Source organism: Chrysemys picta, chromosome 1 (genome assembly GCF_011386835.1).
Source record: "Chrysemys picta bellii isolate R12L10 chromosome 1, ASM1138683v2, whole genome shotgun sequence".
NCBI classification, from domain to species: Eukaryota; Metazoa; Chordata; order Testudines; family Emydidae; genus Chrysemys; species Chrysemys picta.
This window is the reverse complement of record NC_088791.1, coordinates 146997129-147020004: the sequence shown is the minus strand read 5'-3', so window position 1 is coordinate 147020004 and position 22876 is coordinate 146997129. Positions and strand designations below refer to the sequence as shown.

At 44.3% G+C, this 22876-nt stretch overlaps 1 protein-coding gene across 6 annotated transcripts in view; it reads right to left on the bottom strand.

Moving 5' to 3' along the window:
• Positions 1 to 16829, bottom strand: part of SPAG17 (sperm associated antigen 17) — a 278678-nt gene extending 261849 nt beyond the window's left edge. For 5 of the 6 annotated variants that reach the window (XR_010599017.1, XM_005292730.4, XM_042852127.2 and 2 more), the window contains exon 1: positions 16516 to 16829. Coding sequence is in view for 5 of the 6 variants with exons in the window: in XM_005292730.4 (XP_005292787.2) it covers positions 16516 to 16617 (102 nt within the window). In the remaining variant the exon portion in view is untranslated. The remainder of the gene's footprint in view (positions 1 to 16515) is intronic. The other variant, XM_042852129.2, reaches the window with a different exon arrangement.
• Positions 16830 to 22876: the final 6047 nt, after the last annotated feature.

The window sequence follows — 22876 nt, the reverse complement described above, 5'->3', positions numbered from 1 at the left end:
GAGGGAGGGCTGCCCTCCCTAATTGGTACCCTTGGTCACACACCCCCAGGCATACCCCCCCACTTTTACCCTCAGTGGCCCCTCCCTGCAGCTCCCAGATATTTGCTGCTGCCTCTCCACACAGCCACAGCTCCCAGCTTGCCAGCTCCAGCAGCTGCGGGACTCTGCGACACTATGTGACCGAGCATGGCCAGCAAACTCTGGCAAAAAGCTGGGGGAAGGGGGAGAGAATGCCACATGCCCCCCCATGCATCGCCTCTGGCTTCTGCCCAGCGGGGAGGGGGGTCTTGGGGCTTCAGCCTGGCGGCATGCCTGCTGAGGCTGAAGCCTCGAGACACCCCTCCCCACCTGGCCGAAGTCCCGAGCCCCAGCAGGTGTGTCCCAGTTCTCAAACTTCTGAAGATTGTCGTATGTGGCTCGGAGGGTGAATAAGTTTGGCCACTGCTGGTATATACCCTAGGGTTCAGGTGTGTACAGTACTCTACTTTACCCTATTCCCCTAAGTCATGCCATACTGTCTACAATGCTTATACCCATGCCAGGTGGGCATGCGATGTCTGTACTCTACATGCCACTGCAAATGTAAATGTACTTTTAGACTGAATATCAGGTAACATCTCTTAATTAGACTTTAGAATAATCTCCTTCAGGAAGTGGTGGAGTTCCCATATAAAGGCATTATACAAATCAATATTATGCCCTCACCTGGAATACTGTGTTCAGTTTTTGTCATCTTATCTCAAAAATGATATACCAGTAATAGAGGGTATTACACAAAGATAAGAATCATTAGAAACCTGGAAAAACTTCCATGTGAAGAGAGTTTGAAAAGATTAGGATTTAAAAGATTAGATTGTCTTGGAGAGGAGAAGATACGCCTGGAGGAATTCTGTACCAAAACATTAAAAATTCTGTGTACAATATTTTAAAATTCTGCATAATTCTGCTTATTTTATTTGTCAAAATAACACTATATAACCATGCCAGTTTCAATTATTTAGGTAATTTATTTGAAAATAGCTGTCAGCAACTATGTATGTAACAACAGAGACAACAAAAATAATTTCCCCAGGAGCAGAGAGTTAAAGAAATCACTATGACAACCCACTTCCTGCTTCTCCACTCCCTAACCCCCAGAGCCCAGCCGGGGGGCCAGATACCCACATCCCTTCCCTCCAGAATCCAGCCGCAGGGCCCCCCAACCCAGACACCCACACCCCCTACTCCCCAGAGCCCAACCACAGGGCAGCCCCCAGCTCATACATCTGCACCCCTTCTCCCAACAGAGCCCATCCATGGAGCACTCCCCCAAACCCAGACACCAGCAGCCCCTACCCACAGAGCCCAGATGTGGGGTGCACCCACTGTTCAGACATCTGCATCCCCTACTCCCAGAACCCAGCCACGGGGAGCCCCCTAGCCCAGACACCCACACCCCCTGCCCCCCAAGAGCCCAGGGATCCAGAGGGAGAAACAGCCTGATGCTGGGTCCTGAGGTTGTATGGAGTTTCCTGCAGACCACCTCGTTCCTTCAAGACATGCTGGGAACTGCAGCTGCTGGGAATCCTTCAGCTCTTCCTCTCCCTCCCCATCCCCCCCCCCCCCCCCCCCCCGCCCCCAGCAGTCTCCTCTATTTGCAAGCTGGGCTTTGCCTGGACCAGCAGTCCCTAGCGGCAGCCAGCAGTTCTGCAGCCCATTTCTGCGAGGGAAAAAGGAAATGGTCCTCAAAACATTAATTCTGTTCAAATTCTGCACTGCGTGGTGTAGAATTCCCCCAGGAGTAAGAAGAGTAGGCAGGGACACAATGAAGATATATAAAATGAAGAAATGGTATAGTGAAGGAAGATCAGGAATTTCTGTACATCCTTCTCAAGGTTCAAGACCAAGGGAACATTCAATGAAACTGAACAGGAGCAAACTTAAAACTGATAAAAAAAAAAAACTTTTTCACACAATTCACAATCAGCCCGTAGAACTCATTAACACTAAGAGGCCTAGAGCTTAACAGAGTGGAAGTGCAGGTAACTCTGAACAACCCCACCAGATTTATTTAATATCTACACTAGCATATTGCCCTACATTAGGAAGCAAATTCTAGCTTTCTAGAATTTGTCAATTATGTACTGCCCTAAACCATACCACAGTGATCAAGAGAAATAATGAGCCATAATAATGAGTAAATAAACAATTTAATTCAAAAGATAGAGCAAAGATTTTGAATAATACAGAAAGGAAATATGGTTATTATAGGGGTAATAGCAGTGACGTGTATATTGAAGTTGAGAGGCAGCGTGGTCTAGTGGATAAGTCCCAGTTCTATTCCTAGCTCTGCCACTGATTTGCTATGTTAGCTTGGGCAACTCACTTCATTTCTCTGTGCGTGTCTGTTCCCACTCCTATCATTTATCTGTCTTTTTAGAATTGAAGATTCTTGAGGCAGGGATTGTCTTTTACTATGTGTCTGTACAGTGCCTAGCACAAACGGGCCCTGATCTTAGGTGGGCCCTTTAGGCCTACCATAAAACAAATAATAATTACACACACAAAAACTACATTAAAAGAATGTTAAGGTTGCAAAGTAAGGCACTCTAAAATTTAAAAATGCCAGTATTAAGGTTGTCCATGCAACCTTAATTTCCCCCCTTCTGTGTATGCACTATTATAGTTGTTAATTACAGGTCACATACTATTTTTTCCACAAGAGCCCTGCCTCAATTGGTGCACAGGATGAACAGTGCTCACTGAATGAGCAGCTATGCAATATTTCGTGTTATCCCTATTGTTCAATGTATGACCATATGCCTTATGTACTTCATACTATTCAAACCCTGCTCTGAAGAGAGAATAATTAATTTCCTCAAGGGATTTGCTATGGTGCTCATCACTATAGTATCTGACAGGTTTCAGAGTAGCAGCCGTGTTAGTCTGTATCCGCAAAAAGAAGAACAGGAGTACTTGTGGCACCTTAAAGACTAACAAATTTATTAGAGCATAAGCTTTCGTGGACTACAGCCCACTTCTTCGGATGCATCTCTAAGGTCTCTAAGGTGCCACAAGTACTCCTGTTCTTCTTTTTATAGTATCTGAGTGCTTCGCAAACATAAATTAATTTATTTTCACAACACCTCTGTGAGGTGAAGGGGTATTATTATCCTCATTGTAAAGACAAGGAACTGAGGCACAGAGGGATTAAGGCAGAGAGTATCCACTGATTTTGGATGCCCAATTTCAGATGCCCGTGGTCTGATTTTTCATTAATTTGCATTTCACATATTCAAAGCTCAGCTCCTATTGACTTCAGTTGAAGATCTGAGTGTTCAATTCTTCGACAATTCATATCCCACAGTATCAAGTTGGGCACCCAAAAAGGAGGAATACACAATCAGTGACCACCTGTGAAAAGTTTGGTTTAAGTGACTTTCCCAGCATCACAGAAGTATTCTGTGGTTAAGAATCCAGTTCTCCAGGGCAGCATTCAACTGCCTAATCTAAGGGACCCTCTTTCCCCTTCCTGCAATCCTCTGCCTCATTCATTACACTCCTTCCAACTTCTGCAACAAATAAGGCAGGAGTCTTACAACCCACGGCTTAATTTATTACACAATCCTGATTCACCCCCAGGACATGGTTCATCCCTGTGCATATAATGAGGCACGGGTTTTATGGAAAAAAAAATAGTAAGGGATTATATAATTAAAGAGAGTATCATAACAGGAAACCCAGTAACTATAGTCTTCAGCCTCTGTTTTCCCCAAGCCTGAACCCTTCTGTCCTGTCCATTCCAGACTCTTACAATCCTGTCTCCTCCTTGAATGCCTCTGCCTGGCTTCTCTTTCCAGTCCCAGTTTCCATGCTTTCAGGCTCCTTGTCCTAATCCCCTTGCCCAATCAAGTCCAGTTCCATCCCACCTCCTGGCTTCTGTCTGATCTCAGTCTCTCTCACACACTGGCTTCCAATTCTCCCTACCCCAGTTCCCTCCCAGTTCTCAGCCTGTCTCCTTTCCCAGCTAGTCCCAGTTTTACCAACCATAATCTCTGTCAGTTGCCAGTCCCAGTCCACCCCATCACCAGGTTCCTTGTCCCAATAAACTCCCTCCACTGCTTCCTCTCCCCTTCAAGTCCAATTCTTTCCCCCTTTGCATTTGGGACAGGTATCTTGGGCACTAGCAAGGGAGTATTAAGAACACACGCACAAAAACAGATCTTCAGAGAATGTAGCTGACAAACTCTAATAAGTCTGTAGTGAGCATATGCAATCTGAGATTTTTCAAAAGTTTATAATGGGGCCAAATTTGGGCATTTTTCATTGGCACAGCAGAAGGTACATCCCTGACACCAGGGCAACTCTCTCTCTACCTTTCAAGTGCTTGCTTCAATGAAAGGAAATGCTGCCTCTTCTCAATAAAACAGTTATAAGATGGCCCACCGATGGGGCGGGGGGGGAGCAAAGGGGGCAATTGCCATGGGGCCCAGGAGATTTAAAAGGGCCCAGGGGGGCCCCAGCCACGGCAGCCGGGAGCCCGGGCCCTTTTAAATAGTCTGGGTGGGCCGCAGGGTTCCTAGGTGTGTGCGACTGCTCTGGGACCTGTGCTTTGGGGGGTCTTGGGGGCCGGCGTGGTAAATCCCAGAAGTAACGGCATCCCGGTAGTGACAAATCATCACTTCCGCCCCAGCCCCCCCGCTCCCCCCACGGCCCTGGCGCTGGGGCCCAGAATTGCTCTCAGGGAGCCTGGTTATAAGGACATTTTTAATATGGTCAAAACAATGTATTTTACAGTAATCTCATTCTTGGGAAAAACAGCTATTTTTACTGAAACAATTTTTGATGGGGGGAAAAAAAAAGCCTGCGGCAGAGACCTGGCATGGAAAATTTCAGCCCAGATGGTTAAAGCTTGGCAAAATTATATGCAACTGAAAACAGGATCTTATAGTGGGAAGAGTCTGGCAACTATAAGTATAGGTGTCCCCAACAGCTCTAACTGTAATAATAAGAATAATGATGCCTAATACTTATAAAAGATTCATGGGTCACTTTTTGTTTGTTTGTTTTGTTTTGTTAGGAGCTCCAACTCCATGGTTTGCAGAAGGACGTTGAAATTTGGATAGTCCTAGGATCAGAGAGGGTTTTTTGGCTCCATGAAAATCTGTTCAAATTTAGGCAAATTATGTGCTGTTGAAAATTGCCATTTGTTTTTTGTTTTCATCAGAACAGCTTGTTTTTGACGGCGTGCAAAAAACCCCTCCACTTTCTATAGCACTGCACATCCTGCTCCAGTATCACATTTCAGCATTTCACAAACTCAAACTGCAGATACAACATAAACAAACTGGATGCTCCTGATCATGCTCCATAGAATACCCTTTGGCCTAACAGACAGTGCACAGCTCTAGAAATACGTCTACACTGCATCTGGGAGCAAGCCTCTCAGCCCTAACAGACTTGTGTTAGTGGGGCTACCACTAGCTCGTTAAAACTAGCTGGGTAGGCATTACTCTGATGTTGCAGCTTGGGCTGGAGTTTGGGGGGTGGACTTGAGAGCCAGAGCACAACATCAAAACAGCATCTACACAGCTATTTTTAGCACAAGCCTCACTGACACAAGTTTGTGGACCCAGGCTGGGAGTCTCACTCCTAAATGCAGTGTAGACATATCTTAGGAGTCCAGCAACTGTGAGTTCTAGACTTACTTATATTGACTGTTGTGTACAATTCTAGAATTATTCAAAGTCCTTGTTATTAAGCAGTTCCTCTACTTAGATATTTGGTTACCACTTACTCAGTACTCTGACAAAGTACATTCACCTGCAAAAAACTCTGCACACCTTTCCAATTTTTCTGAATATTAACATTTGATAGCAATGCCTGGCTTGATAAATATATACGTAATCAGAAATTTCACTCAATTTACACTCACCAGAAACAAAACATCCTGGGTAGTGTAAAGAGGCTCATTCTCCATTATAGGAACACCCTGTTAAATAGAGAGATTTGATTATTATATTAATGTAGACTGTTTCTCTAAATGCAAGCACACTGTTGTAATAATTATCATTTTGTCTCTGATATTTACATGTTAGTATTTGTAATCCTGTTAAAACGTCCTGAATACATAAACAGATAAAAAACATACAAACAAAAACAGTTCCTCACACACAACTAAGAGTTTACACAAACTAGAAGAAGAATCCAGATCACTACTATTCCCAAGTCCCATTCATTTAACCACCCTGCCTATCAGAAACTGCCTGCCATCTTTGTCCTTAGTTATACTGTCTGTAAAATGAGGCTGTTCATTCATCTGTAACCCACTGTTTCAGTGTGAGATGGGTCCTCTTTTAGTGGCTGATTCGCACACAATACCAGACTTCTCTTGCTGCCAGCTAATATGCTAAGTCCTGTAAATCAAGCAGTAGAAGTCTATGCTGCAGTTCTGCATAATAATATTTATCTTTACCTCTTTCCTTTAAAAAACCCTAGGAAACTATATTAAAATATGCATAAGAACACAATTAAGCTTGCAAGTCAAACACTTGAAAGTCTGAAAATCCCTAAATTAAGGCTGCTCATCCATATGCATTATGATACAGTTTTTAACTGCATAATTACATACTGTTTTTTCCACAGCACCCCATCTCATTCTGTCTGCAAGGTGGAAAGTGCTCAGGGAATTAATTAAGACTGTATTGTAAAAGAGGCTTTTGTTTGTAGGGGCCCTGCCTCATTCCTTGTAGGTATGTAGTGAATGAGGCAAGGGCCTGCAGGCAGAGAAAGGAAGGTCTTGTCGTTAAGAGTTGAAATATAATGGGACAAATAATGGAAAGGCTGACAAGGACTTGATCAATAAAGAATTAAAGAATGGTAATATACTAAATGCCAATTTAACGTGGTTTAATGGAAAATAGGTCTTGTCAAATGAACTTGATAGCATTTTTTGATGAAATCACAAGTTTTGTTGACAAAAGTAACTGTTGACATAATACACATGGACTTCCATAAGGCAGTTGAGTTAGTACAGTATGACAATATGATGAAAAGTATCAAACAAATTTAATATTGCACATATTAAGTGGAATACTAACAGATCTCAAAATGTAATTATAATGGAGAATCATTATTTAATAGAGTGTTTTTAGTGGGGTCCTATAAGGACTGGTTTTCAGCTATTTATCAATGCTTTTTAATATTTCTATTAATGATCTGGAAGAAAATATAAAATCATTGCTGATAAAATTTGCAGATCACACAAAAACTGGAGGACTGGTAAATAATGAAGAGGACAGATCACTGGGTCCAGTTCTATTCAATATCTTCATAAATGATTTGGATAATGGCATAGAGAGCACACTTATAAGGCCTCTGTGATGGGCTGGATCACAGAAATCCCCTTAGGAGCTGCCACCTGATGTACCAAGACTACCCCTGATCCTGTTTTCCCTGCCAGCTCAGGACTCCAACACCCTGTCTTGCTGAGCCAGACGCTCCTGTCTGCTCAAACACAGACCCAGGGTCTGAATTACTTGCCCAAAGCAGCAAGTTTACCTGAAAACAGCTCACAGAAGTGTGCTTGTCTTTAGCACTCAGATGCCCAACTCCCAATGGGGTCTAAACCCAAATAAATCCGTTTTCTCCTGTATAAAGCTTATACAGGGTAAACTCATAAATTGTTCGCCGTCTAGAACACTGATAGAGAGATATGCACAGTTGTTTGCTCCCCCAGGTATTAATACATACTCTGAGTTAATTACTAAGTAGAAAGTGATTTTATTAAATACAGAAAGTAGGATTTAAGTGGTTCCAAGTAGTAACAGACAGAACAAAGTAAGTCACCAAACAAAATAAAATAAAATGCGCAAATCTATGTCTAATCAAACTGAATACAGATAATCTCACGCTCAGAGATGCTTCAGTAAGCTTTTTCTCAGACTGGACACCTTCCAGGCCTGGGCACAATTCTTTCCCCTGGTACAGCTCTTGTTGCAGCTCAGGTGATAGCTAAGGGATTCTTCATGATGGCTCCTCCCCCTCCTTGTTCTCTTCCACCCCTTTATACCTCTTTTGCATAAGGCGGGAACCCTTTGTCCCTCTTGGTTTTCACCCCCCACCCACTGGAAAAGCACCAGGTTAAAGATGGATTCCAGTTCAGGTGACATGATCACATGTCACTGCAAGACTTCATTACCCACTTGCCAGCACACACATATACAGGAAGACTAACAGGTAAACACAGCCATCTGCAGACAATGGTCCTGGTTAATGGGAGTCATCAAGATTCCAAACCACTATTAATGGCCCACACTTTGCATAATTACAATAGGCCCTCAGAGTTATATTTCATATTTCTAGTTTTAGATACAAGAGTGGTACATTTATACAAATAGGATGATCATACTCAGTAGATTATAAGCTTTGTAATGATACCTTACAAGAGACCTTTTGCATGAAGCATATTCCAGTTACATTATATTCACTTCTTATTATGTTTTTATAAAACCATATCGACTGCACAACGTCACAGCTTCAACTGGACCACTGTGTCTAGTTTTGATGCCAACAATTTAAGGATATTGATAAATTGGAAAGAGTTCAGAGAAGAGCCACGAGAATAATTAAAGGATTAGAAAACATGCCTTATAGCAATAGACTGAATTCCTTGAGTCTATTTAGCTTAACAAAGACGGTTAAAGGAGAGACTTGATTACAATCTGTAAGTACCTATATGGAGAAGAAATATTTAATAATGGGCTCTTCAATCTAGCAAAGAAAGGTATAACACAATCCAATGGCTGGAAGTGGAAACTAGATAAAATTTTACACCTTATTTCCAGTCTGAATTTAACAGTGAGAGTAATTAACCATTGGACAATTTACCAAAGATTGTGGTGGATTCTCCATCAGTAAAAACTTTTAAATTAAGATTGCATGTTTTTGTAAAAGATATGCTCTAGGAATTATTTTGGGGAAGTTTTATGGCCTGTGTCATACAGGAGGTCAGACTATATGATCACAATGGTCCCTTCCGGCCTTGGAATCTATTGAAGTTTGCAGATGACACAAAGACTGGTCAGGTGGTAATAATAAATAATAATAATGACAGGTCGCTATTGCAGAGTCATTTGGATTGCTTGATAAGCTGGGTATGATCCAGCAACATGCATTTCAACATGGCTAAAGGAAAAGCCATGCTTCTAGGCAAAAAGAATGCTTAAAGCAGTGGTTTTCAACCTGTTTACCATTGTGGGCCACATATGCGGCCCACAATGTGTTATGTGGGCCACATCCAATACTACCTGTATGGCCCTGAGGATGTCACATGGGTCACAGTTGTGTGCTGATTGGGCTGCAAGACTAAAATCCTCCCCTATGCCTAGAAACTATTCTTTCATGTCATGGTTGAGGAACAGTTGTGGAAACGCAGTGTATGTAGGAAGGTTGCACTGTGTCCTGAGTTGTACCTCTTCTGGAGACAAATAGAGAATGTCAACTTACAGAGCTGGCAAGCCACCACTAACTTCTCTTAAAGCAGTAACTACTTAGATGGCTAACCACGTTCTAAAATGGTTGTTTTCCTAAAACATATTTATGTGGACTGTCCCATCCCCCTTCCCTCCGGCTTCTCTACACCAGTGTTTCTCAACAACCAGTCCATGGACCAGCGCCTGTCCTTGAGATCTGCCTGACACAGTTTAGGAAGGCAACAAGCCAGTCACTGCTATCAAAAAGGTTGAGAAACACTGTTCTACACACCACAATTTGGAGCTTTTTCCTATGTAAAATATTTTGGCACAGATATACTGTTCAGATGTTGCTGTGGCAGACAAGAAATGGAGAGCGAAGGGATAGATGTGTATCTGTCATTCATTTAAAGTAAAACTTTCTAAATTCTATTTGCATTGAAATAGTGTACTGTAAATTTAGGAAGTCTCTCTGATTCTGACATGAACCCTGCATGTTTTAAGAATAATAGGAAGGCACTTTGAATATTCTTACACAGTCACTGGGTCTGGAATGAAAGAAAGCAATCTAGCTGGAGTGACTACAAATTTAGAAAAGACTGTAGAAGACATTAAAATAGAGAAGAATATTTAGAACCTCCTCTCCCCTCACCCAAGTTTAAACTCCTTTAAATAAAACCAAACCAATTCCCTTCCCCAGAGTCTAAATACCCCTAAGTCAGGCACACTAACGTGTTGTGAGGGACTATGAAAAAGGTTCTCACAAACATCTTGCTTAATCACAACTGCTCTGCAGCTCCTGGAGACAAATTTGTCTTTTCCTGCCCTTGTCATTGGAGGGTCTGGTAAACCAGCAATTTACAGCAGAAATTTGGACAAGCCAGGCAAGTTGGCCATTTTCAGACTGCTGTATCCTAGAGAGCTTTGGTGGGAGGAACACCATGACAATCTATTTTATTTCCCTTTCCTGGCAATGTGATTGTCTGGCTCCTTGTAGTATTGCTTATTCTTGTGGTATTTGGTGTTTTTCTTAAAGCTCCAACTCCTAGCGTCATGTGCTTACATTAAAATCTCAGCTATGTTACTAGTCCTAATGGTTACAGAGAAAATCTTGAAAATGTGAAGTCCAAAGGTTCAAACACCAAAAGAAAAACATTTTTATTTCAAATTTCCTAATTGTTAAGACAATCTCATGATTTCTGAAGTTTGACTCATGATTTTTTGAAACTTAGGATAGGCAGTACTGCCCCTGGCTCTCTTTGCTGCCAACAAGGAGAGAATTGGTAAAGTCAGGCTACTTATCACAGTTTTTGCAAACTCATGAAGTTGCTGCATGGGATACAATTGTAAAGGAATCTCAGTTCCCATTTTCATTAGCTCTTGAATATGACATGCTGACATTATCACTGGATTCTAGTTTCCAGCAGCCTTAGTTATTGGTGGATATGCTCACGTTCTAATATAATCCATATTTCACTGGCGGAGTATAATCAATGCAGAATGTATAATACAGAGCAATTATTCCTTTAACATGGTCAGAATTCACCTTCACTTAGCAAATATTTTCCTAGAAGGTAGCCATCTTGGTGGACATGTAAAGGTCAGCATTCCTTCTAGTTTTATATTCATTAATATAATATATTAAAAATAAAAATGCAAACGATGTGAGATTTTGAAAAATCCACATTCCCTTTTTACGTTTCCCATGTAGTCTCTTTGACTCTTACTAAAACAAACTTGCATAAATTTACTATTATTTGGTTAATAGATACCAATAAAATTATATTTCAGTTAGTGTAGCTAGTCAATGCTAGTGGTGAAATGACTTCCTTTCAGACATTAAACTTCTTGTTTTACTAAAAAAATATAGTAAGTAAATCTTAAACACACATTGAAATATCGCTGCTTACACTAACCAGTACAATATAAAACAAGTTCTTATTGCTTCCAGCATATTCTTCTTTCACTGTCAAAAAACAAAATGTATTCCCCAGTTTGATAAAGTTGAAAGATCTTTAAATCCATTATCAGTCAATTATTAGAAAAGATATTTATTTGATACTTTCTTTCATCTCAATATTGTACACCATACACTATACAAGTCTGTAACTATTTTGGAGAGCTAATTACAAGGGGCACAGGTAGTGACACCTGTGACTAAGATTGCCTGACACTCATTATAAGATCCTACTTTCAGTTGCTTATAACTTTGCCAAACTTTAAACTTTTGGTTGAAGTTTTCCATACCTCAGGCTGAATTTTTATTAGAAAATTTCAGACAAAATGTTTCAGCTGTTTCTCAGAACATGGTTTGGAGAAAATATGTGATTTTGCCAATGTTAAAAAATTCTTACAACTGTTTCATTGAGAAGTTCTAGCACCTCCATGCTTTGAAGAAAGGAACCAAAATTTGGTATGGGGTCATCCTTTATTGTCAGGAATGTGCCTGTGTGTTCCCATGGGGGAAAAAAAGTCCTAATTTTGGCTAAATTATAATCCTCTGCAAAATCGCAAGCTCAGTAGAGATCTGTTAGTTTGATAGCTAAATTCCATCTACACTGAGCATTCTCCAGCCCAAGATAGCAGGGACTCAGCAGAACTTTCCCTACAATTGCTTTTTGTGGCTGTTGTGGGTTGCTATAACACCAAGCACTGAAATTGAGAGCTAGGAGATAATTTCCCCTGTGCTCTCATAGTTCCCCCTGCTACTGCCCAGGAGTGAGTAGGAAAAGGAGGAAGTAGCCTGATTAGAATGCAGAGACATGAGGAGCCAGGCCTGAGGGTTAGTAAGAGGGGAGACTGGGATGAGTAGGGTTACCATACGTCCGGATTTTCCCGGACATGTCCGGCTTTTTGGGTTCCAAATTCCCGTCCAGGGGGAAAGCCCAAAAAGCCGGACATGTCCGGGAAAATCGGGACATGCCGGCCGGCGGTGCGGGTGCTCGGGGGTCGGGCCGGGGGCTCCGGGGCCGGGCCCGCGGTGCGGTGCCTGGCCGGGGGCTCCGGGGCCGGGCGCTCGGGGGCTCCGGTGGGGCCGGGGGCCGGGCCGGCGGTGCCAGGCCGGGCCGGGCCCGCGGTGAGGTGCCTGGCCGGGGGCTCCGGGGCCGGGCCGGCGGGGCCGGGGGCTCGGGGGCTCCGACGGGGCCGGGTCGGGTCGGCCGGGCCAGGGGCTCCGGCGGGGCCGGGTCGGGTCGGGCGCTCCGGCGGGGCCGGGGGCTCCGGCGGGGCCGGGTCGGGTCGGGTTGGCAGGGCCGGGGGCTCCGGCGGGGCCGGGCTGGGGGCTCGGCCGGGGGATCAGGGGCTCCACCGGGGCCGGGCCGGGGGCTTGGGGGCTCCGGCGGGGCCGGGTCGGGTCGGCAGGGCCGGGGGCTCCGGCGGGGCCGGGGACTCGGGGGCCGGGCCGGCGGTGCCAGGCCGGGCCGGGGGTGGTGGGCCGGGGGCCGGGCCCGGGGCCGGCACCCCAGGGTCGGGGACAGCCTGGGCCGCGCCTCCTCCCCCCACACTCTCCCTTACCTGCTTCAGGCTTCCCGCGACTCAAATGTTCGCGGGAAGCAGGGGAGGGGGCGGAGACTTTGGGGAGGGGGCGGAGTTGGGGCGGGGCCGGGGCCCCATGGAGTGTCCTCCTTTGGGAGGCACAAAATATGGTAACCCTAGGGATGAGGAGCTGGGTGGGGGAATTGGACAAAGAGCAGGGTGCAGGGCAGAGGATTGGGATGGGGATATGGAACCAAAAGGGGCAAGGGATTGTGAGGAGGAGCAGGGCTAAGGGACTGGGACATGGAGTCAGAGTGGATTTGATTGGGACAAGGAGCCAAAAGAGAGCTGTGGGTACTGGGACTGGGGACAAAGACCCAAGGAGGTGCAGGAAGACTGGGACTGGTAATAAGTCCAGTAGACCAGACTCCCCTCAGAACTTGGAATACAACCCAGATTCCTGAGTCTCAGCATTCTTTTGCTATCAGCTAACATCTCTGAAGCCCACTGGCAAAGCATATCTCAGATCCTCTAATGCTGGTCTACACTGATGAATAAACTCCTCCGGTCAGTTATAGTCCATTAGTCCAAGTGGCAGAGATCTGTGTTCTCTGTACATATATCTATATAGATATATAGATTTATATAGATATCTTCCTACTGTATTTTCCACTCCATGCATCTGATGAAGTGAGTTTTAGCCCACGAAAGCTTATGCCCAAATAAATTTGTTAGTCTCTAAGATGCTACAAGTACTCCTCATTCTTTTAACCCTGTTAATGACCCCCATGGGTGTTGTCACCATGGTGACACGATGGATTTTTTTTCTCCATTTTGCTTTTTTTTTAAACCAAGGAAATTATATTAAAAAAACTACGTTAAAAGAACATTAAGTTTGCAAAGTGGAAGATTATCATAATGAACACACACAAGGGTGCCAGTGCATGGGCAACCTTAATTCTAGTATTTCCTAACTTTTGAGTGCTTGACTTTTCAATTGTAATGTTCCTTTAATGTAGTTTTTGTATATAATAAAACAAATAGATCAAGGATATTAGAAGGAGATTAATAGAATTTGGAGCATATTATTATGGCCAGTTCAAATGCAAAACAGGTCAGTAGTGACCAAAAGCTGTTGCCAATGTGATGGCTGTTGGCCTTCTGTGAAACAAGTTGATGGTCATGGTCCAATTTCCAGTGGACAATGTCTACATCACAAAAGCCATCACCGTAAGTAGAACTAATTGACATTTCACTGCCTCGTTAGCAATCTCAGGGCCAACAACTGAACAGGCAATGGAGACTGACTTCCCCTCTCACTCTTAAAAATAAGGATTTAAATTCATTAGTTGGAGAAAAATGGGGGATTTCAGTCTTTAGAGTTGTTGAGCAGCACTTACTTAAAAAAACAATTATGTTTGATTGTGAATTAAACTCCCGATATCTGGCTATTACTGACCCAATATTAAAAGCAGTCTTTTCACGTAAATATATAAAAGAAAACTTGGCATCAGTACATTAACTGGTAAATTGCTCAACCAATTTTTAAAGCAGCCTGCTTTATTTAAAAGTCCTTATCTCCTTAAATAAAGGTCACCCCGATTCCTGGAGGGGGCACAGCAGTGACCCAATAAACAGAAAGGTCATGGAAACCATTTGTCTCACTTGCAAAAGCAGTGCTAGAAAAACATATGCTACATAAATATTATTGTTTGCTAAACTGCTACACTATTTTGAAATCAAATTCTTTCTAGCAAGTTAAGATTTATTAGAATTACATTATTTACATAGGACCTGGAAACCTAAATATGCTTTTAGATCCTCACACACCATAAAAAAGGGTCTTTTAGCTACACACACGCTCAAGTAGGAAAATTATAGCTTCACATTTTCAACGCTACAGTTAATGCTGTGTCAGCACCTCCATCAAACCTAGTTGTTCAGCAGCTTATAAAAGTTCACTCTGAACTGAAACTTGGCATCCAGTCTCAGAAAGAAAAGTCTCAAAAAGAAAGAGAGAAAATCTGTTTGGCTGCTTTTTCTTTATACAGTGTGCAAAGTGCACAGCGGAAGGTTATCTTTTTAAATTTGTTCTTCTTCTACTACTGTGTAACTTAAGGATGGGTGACCTGGAGAGCCCACTATATTACACAAATATTTTAGCACCACTAATATAAATTCTTGAACTAGTTTACCCTCAAAAGAAATAAGTAAACACAATAATTTACTCAATGGAAAAAAGTTACTTTTATTCTTGTCCTCAGAAGGTATACTTTGAGGAGGGCCAAGCTTACTGAGAATATACAGTAGCCCAGGGATTGGCACCCTTTGGCATGCGGCCCACCAGGGTAAGCCCCTGGCGGGCCGGGCCAGTTTGTTTACCTGCCGCGTCCACAGGTTCGGCCAATCACGGCTCCCACTGGCTGCGGTTCACCATCCCAGGCTAATGGAGGCTGCAGGAAGCGGCGCAGGTGAGGGACGTGGCAGATAAACAAACCATCCTGGCCTGCCAGGGTGGTTACCCTGGCGGGCCGCGGGCCGAAGGTTGCCGATCCCTGCAGTAGCCTCTAGTGCAGGGGTCAGCAACCTTTCAGAAGTAGTGTGCCGAGTCTTCATTTATTCACTCTAATTTAAGGTTTTGCATGCCAGTAATACATTTTAATGTTTTTAGAAGGTTTCTTTCTATAAGTCTAGAATATATAACTAAACTATTGTTGTATGTAAAGTAAATAAGGTTTTTAAAATGTTTAAGCAGCTTATTTAAAATTAAATTAAAATGCAGGGCTCCCCAGAACGGTGGCCAGGACCAGAGCAATGTGAGTGCCACTGAAAATCAGCTTGCGTGCCATAGGTTGCCTACCCCTGCTTTAGTGCCTCCAACCAACAGTTCATGTTTGAAGGGAATGATCAACATACTGTAGTATACATATCCCCATCTCCAAAGGCAAAGTGAGTGAGTATGATGTTTGCTAATTACACAACTTCTGTGAACCAGAAAATCAGGTAATTTTCTTGTCTCCAGTGATGAGTTTTATAATAAATTCTCTACTCCTGGAGACAAAAAGAGCTCCAGGGGTGTCTTTATATGTAGTAAAAAAAATAAGGTCTTTATGATAAAAATAATAGTTATGTATAATTATAAATTAGTATAGTTTATATGATACATAGCAATGGTATTTAGTTATTACATCGAAAAGGTGTATATATGTACTTGTAGCAACATAGATCTTCATGTCTATAAGTATAAGGTTGCACTGGGCCCCCTCACCCTTTAGCCCCCACTGTACCACGCCCCCTCCCGGCTTCTCCTCTCGCCCCCTTAATCCCCACTTGCTCCCCTCTCGCGAGGCCCCACTATGCCCCATCCTTCCCTTTAATCCCCACTTTACCTAGGGTTGCCAACCCTCCAGGATTGTCCTGGAGTCTCCAGAAATTAAAGATTATGCCATGTGAGGAAACCTCCAGGGATACGTCCAACCAAAATTCGCCACCCTAACCGTGCCCCTCCTTGTCTCCTTAACCCCCACTTGCCCCTCTACCCCCAGACCTCGCTGTGCCCCGCCCTTAGCCTGCCCCGCTCCCTTTTCACCTCCTCCAGGCGGGCGGACACCAGCCCGGCCTCCCAGCTCTTGGCAGGGGCTCCGGCGGCCCCGGGGGAGCTGCCTCCGCTCTTAGGCCGCTTCGGCCCCATGGGCGCTCGGAGTCTCGCCCGGCTCAGTTCGACCGCGACCGGGTCCTCACACCGTATCCATAGCAATCCTACTCCTCCCGCCCGCGCGACGGGGCACCTTCCGGGCACGCCCACCACGCTGTCTCCATAGCAACCGAGCTCAACGCCGGCGAGGCGGAGGGGTAGCGGGCGCAGATAATACTGCCCCTCCCACGTGTCTCCGGCGCGCGCGCCCGCCCACAGCACGGTGTGCACGTGACGGTGACCCCTCTCTGCCTGTCCCCGCCCAGTCGCGGTGAGCGCGTGCCCAGGGATCGGGGCGTGGGGAGCTCACTGCCTGGGAGAGCCTCGCGCCCCCGCCGCCCCGTGCGGTAGGGAGGGGCAAGCTATGCTGAGACTGCCTGAGTCTGACCCGGACCCCGGCACCAGCGGTGCCTAGCGCCTAACTCCGGGCCAAGTGACTGCACCACTGGTGTGCGCGCAGCCCCCCCAAAATTCCCAGGGCCAGGGCTGGGTCCAACGTTCATGTAGCAGCAGCTGCGGCCAGTCTGACTGGAGACCGGCGGCCCCACCACGGATTGCGCCGCGTGTAGTCAGGCTGCTGCCGGGGATTTCATCTCTGGGCTGGTGCAGAGGAGACGGGCTTTGCGTCCCCCATATGCAAGGGCGAGGGGGCAGGAGCAAGTTACAGCCACTTGAAGGTTAATTATTGTATTTAATGTCATTCCCAAAGTGATTCCGAGGTCAACACCCTTGTAAACCGTGTTCTCAAGTACCCCACTAGGTCTGTTCTGCACCATGACTTGTGTGACTCCTGGACCATCTTCATGCAGGGCTAGCCCAAGAGTCTCTGTTTCATCTGGGCTCTTTCTGCCCTGTTCGTTGGGGCTAGGAGGAGGTAGTGGGTCCTCTCTGAGCCCCTCCAAACTGAAATTAGTCTGGAGGAGACCACATGGCCTACCTTGGTCCCTCTGCAGTGAGACTCAGAGATGAAAGAGGGCTGCATGGCCCACCTGGGTACTTTACTTGCACAGACACTAGGATGGGGGAGAGGGTGTGTTTCCCATAGGTATTTCCCTGTGGATGCCAAGGGCTAGAAGGAGCTTGTCCCACCCTGGACACAGGAGGGAAAGTTTCTTGTCTTACTGGTCTCAGTATGCAGGCAGTTATCTGCAGCTTTGTCTCCTCATCTTCAGTGTACTGAAATATCTTTATTAACAGAGATTCAACATATAGAGGTTATATTTTCACCTTTCCATATTGTTATGGGCAGCTCAGAAGGAAAGACTGGGGCAGTCTCCTATATCAGGTACCCTCCTATTAGAAGTACCTGGGGACTGCCAGCTTTGGGCTTTTTCCCCAGAGCATCCTAAAACGAGTGCTGGGCTGGGGCTAAATTTGGAGGATTTAGCCCCGTCAGAGGGGAAGAATGAAAGGCAATGCACTCTAATGTGACTAACATGAAATTTCAAATCCAAACAAGCATGCTGGCAGCCTTGGCATGTCTGAGTGAGTTCACACAATGGTACTGGAGCATGACCTCAGCCTGGATGCCTGCTGCGTGGTGACTCAGAGGTCTGCAGCATAGGTGTGGGCAGCTAAGCCCACTCCCATGCCTAAATCACACTACAAATATTACCATATGTTCCTGCACTGGGACTAAAAGGGGAGAGGGAGGCACAGCTGGGAGAAAGCAGGAGAGCTGCCAAGATAAAGAATTCATTACAGAGGAATCATGTTGTGATCTCACACTGGAGACGAGTGAAATATTTTGTGTGATTTAACATTCTGTGAAAATATCCCAAACCACATGCTCCCTCTCCCCCGACCCCACTATACCCATCTGAGTTGCTCAGAACATACAATCTTTATTTTAATTTCATAGAAGCTTTGAAACCCTGCTGTTCAGTGCATTATTGATTTAGTCTGAACTTCATTCTAGGAGGATACTGACCTATTGTGTACTTTCTGAAAGGCCTATAATTATGCACTCATAAGGGAGAAGTGGGAACTCAGGCTTATGGGTTATGTGAGAAACAGCGAGTCTTCTAGTATCCTATCTTCACATTGTATAGAATCACCTTTCCCTGTGTCTGCAGAAATATGTAGTTTATAGCCCCTCTTGAAGCAGGGAGAGATGCCCACTGTTTTTGCCAAGACACATTAACATTTTCTTCACCCCATTTCTTGGCAGGAGGCCACTTTACTTTTCTGAGGTTTTTCATTTGGTGCCAGAAACAGAAAAGTCAGACACCAGTTGCTGGCAGAAATGTAGGGGTATGACATTCCCCTATCTTGATTACAGTCCTGTATATAGAGGCTATGTTTGTACCTGGTGTGTCAGGAGTGAGGTGCAGTGGCAGAATATTGGGGAAGAGAAGTGGGATTGGAATAACATATGATGCAGGAGGCCAGGACTAAAATGCCATACATAATGTAGTTTTGCAGCTGTGCAAGTTGTCACATAATACCCTTACTTTGAACTGTTTCTGAATCCAGGCCTTTATTATGATTTTTTAAAAAATCTCTAGCCTTTATGATTATGAAGTAAACCTTCACAAAGTCAAATGAGTATAACCATTGCACAGATGGCCTGAGTCTACAAACAGCTTGAAACGATATCCCTGAGAGGTGTGAACTGGCCCATTTGTACCCTTTACATATTAATACTGAAGCATAACTATGATTATTTGAACTAAAACATAGTTAACTATTTTACTGCTAATCATTTTAGCAACTACATTCAGCTACAGTGCTAACTATGATTGTTGGATGTATAGGCAGATACTGAGGCAAGCTGAAGTAGGGCAGCTGGTGTTGAATTCATTCCCTTCCCCAAATGTGAAATCACCTCCATTGTTTCTCCAAAGAGGGAGGAAAAGAGGAAATTTATCTAATCCAGTGGTTCTCAACCTATTTATCATTGTGGGGCAGGAGCAGAGCCGCGGGAACCCCGCACCCCACTGTGCAGGGCCGGGCAGCAGCTTCAACCCCGGAACCTGCTGGGCGGAGCCGGGTGGCAGGGCAGCTATGCAACAGCCCCAACAGTGGACCCCGCCGGCAGCCCCAACCCTGGACCTGCCATATGGGTTGTGCGGTAACCCCAGACCCCACTGTGTGGCAGTCCTGATCCCGGACCCTGCCATGCGGGGCTGGGCAGGAGCCTGACTGCACCCTGGTGCGCAGGGTCGGGCTGGGTGGCTGGGCAGCCCCGACCCTGGACACCTCCAAGCTGGGACTCTAGACCCCACTGTGCGGGCTGGGAGGCCTTTAATATACAGCTGGGCTGCAGCTGCGAGCTAATTGAGCTGCAGGTTGAGAACCACTGATCTAGTCCTAGAAACCTCAGCTTCCCCTTGGATCCCAAAACACCAGACAGTCTCCCATATCTCAGATACCAAAGCTACAATTGTCTCCTAGTCACTTGAAAAACCTTCCACTTAACTCTGATAACTCTAATAGGCAGTTTTTGAAATCTTAGAATTTGGAGACAGCATTACATTAATTGACTTTAATATAAGATAAATAAAGAGTTACTATACTGATTGGATTAGACTGGAATGAGGGAAGTGGAGAAATTAAGGGGGGACAGTACTTGGGAGGGCTCTGCCACATAATTCAGGGGTACAAGTTGCTAGTGATGAATACCCTCAACAAATTCCTATAGCCTCTGCTGTTATCATTGACAGACTAATTATGTACAGCTGCCTGAATTTTCTTTTTTATAGGAATAAATGTAATTTTTTAAAAAAAGTCTGTATCTATTTTGTATTACTGAAAAATAAGTACACGGACATCCAATTTAATTTCTGAAGCCTTCAGTTTGTAGTCCAATTCCTTGCACGTGCACACACACATAATGTTTTTTCCTCTATATTGCCAATGACATTAGAATATCTGGCAAAACCCAAAATGTAATCCATTATCACCTGTCAGTAAATTGGCTTCTAAACTCCAGCTGGATGCAGTGGAACTGTCTGTTCAACTCCATGGAAGAGAAAAGAAGCCTCCCTCTGGCATTTGGTTTTGTATTCCTTCTCCTGCCTCTGGCTCATGGGGTGTTGGAAGCATTTCAGCCCAGCCAGTCAGTAGAAAGGTCCAGCTTCTGACTTCTGTAAGTGCTGACCAGCTTTACATCTGCCCATTTCAAATCAAAGCAGAGGGTTTATCCTAGTCCCTTACACAAAGAAATCAGAACAAATCTTTTTTTTTTCTTTTGGAAGGGGTTTTCCACAGCCTTAATGCTTCCCTCTTTCCTATGCTTTCATCTCCTATTTCACGGCCTTCTTCCTACGGAGGAATAAATTCCCTTTCAACGGTCATTTCAGCCACACAGTCATCCACAGAGGTCCACTGTTTAACTGCCTGAGAAGATTTCTCAGAAAATCCTGCTTCCATAGACTCCCATCTCCTACCATCCTGGGCAGCAAGAAATCATGAAAGACCACCTAAACAAAGCAAATTCTGAAATTTAAATAGTATACTATCAGAAGAAAAATAAAACGACTGGGCTGCTTCTGGTTCATAAAAAACAAACCCCACGGTGGGATGGTGGGCAGGGCTAACACCCAACCATACCCAGGCCATGCAATAAAAAAATATTGATGATGATAATAAGGGAAAATAAGAGGTGGAAAATGACCACAAATACTAAAATGCTTTGGTCATAATTGTATGGTTAATGCATAGAATCACTAAAGCGCAAAGTGAAGCTTGTTTGGGTGCCTTAATTGTGTATTTCCATACCGTAACGTGGTTGAATGTCTTTTAGGTGTAACTGTGAATTTCCTGATCTTATAATGCTTAGTTTGGGGATAATTACATCACCATAGTATATTTTACTATTAAATTCCTTATGTGTACTCTCAACATTAACTCGGTTCCCTTAATCTCTACTCTTTCCTTTCCCCCACATTCCCTTGCACAAACATACCCCAGTTTCCCTCTCCCTTCTGCCCTCTCTGTTGAGTAGATCTGGTGCAATGGGTAGCGTTTGAAAATAAATATTTAAAATTAATTGCAATTTTCTCCCAATTATTTTTCATATTTTTCATTATTCTCTCAGCATAGGCTGGTGCTTAAAATCTTCTCTTTCAGAGAAACTCACTAAAAAATAACAGACATAATTTCTCAGAAAATTAATTCTTTACTCAAAGAGTAAATGCTGTAATTGTAGGGAGGACACACAATTTTCCTACATAACAAACAGTCTGAATTCCTACTTTCAATGTAAAACTCAACTCAAACTATGGAGCTGGAACTGGCATCTCTGTAATATAATAATTAGAAACCATCATTAAAAAGTTATCTTAATTACAACAGAATTTCTTCAAGTGTAGCCTACATAAGATTTCAGTGACCTTGAACTATATGAAAAGTCTGAAGGGTTTATGTTATTTCGTTACTGAAAACAGGACTGAAGTGGTCTGAAAATGAATACATTTCTTATTGACTTTAATAGTTACTCCTGGTTATACCAGCTAGAAAGTAAAATCAGGCTCTTTGTGTCTCAGGGTTCATCATTAATTCTCCCAAAGCAATGCTTTTATTGTGCTTCTACACTGTGTAGCCAGCTATACCAGATGCTCTTTCTATGATGCTCAGACTCATCAATGTGAAAAGGCACAACACTTAGCTACATTATGCCATTTTTCTCACTCCAAAAATAGGAACATGAAGGCCTGAATTAAGGCATGGGCACTATAGCTTCATACATAGGACCATACTCCTCATGTCATTTGATTATGTCAAAATCTCCATTTACATTTTTGATTTTTTTTTTAAAAGGAAGTCTCTGCCCTCATAGTTGTGAAGAAAAGTTTGAAAATGTGACCCAAGTGTAACCAATGTATCAACATCTGTCTGAGTCTGCAGACAGCCTGAAACAGTAGCTTTAAGAGGAATTAATTGCTCCAGGCCTCTCAATGGGGGCTTAATTCAAAGAGCTACTGCTTAAGAAGCCCTGCCAACATCGTTCCAGCAGAGGACTCTGAGTGTAGCAGGAGAAGAAGAGTGCAGTGGGCCTGGCCCACCCACCCAAGTAGATACTTACCCCAGCAGCTGGGGTGTATTTGGGGACACCTGCTGCCATTCTGATCTTCTGGAGTAGTGGTGCAGTTGCTGCCACTCTTGGTGAGAAGGGGCAAGGGCAGTAGCATGGAGTCCCCTCTGAGAGGGGAGCTGGCCCCCCTACCATTCCAAGTGGGAGACAGGGCCCTGGCACAGGGGTGGAGCCACAAAGATCCCATGTTGTGGTGTGCCAAGAACCCTGAATATGTGT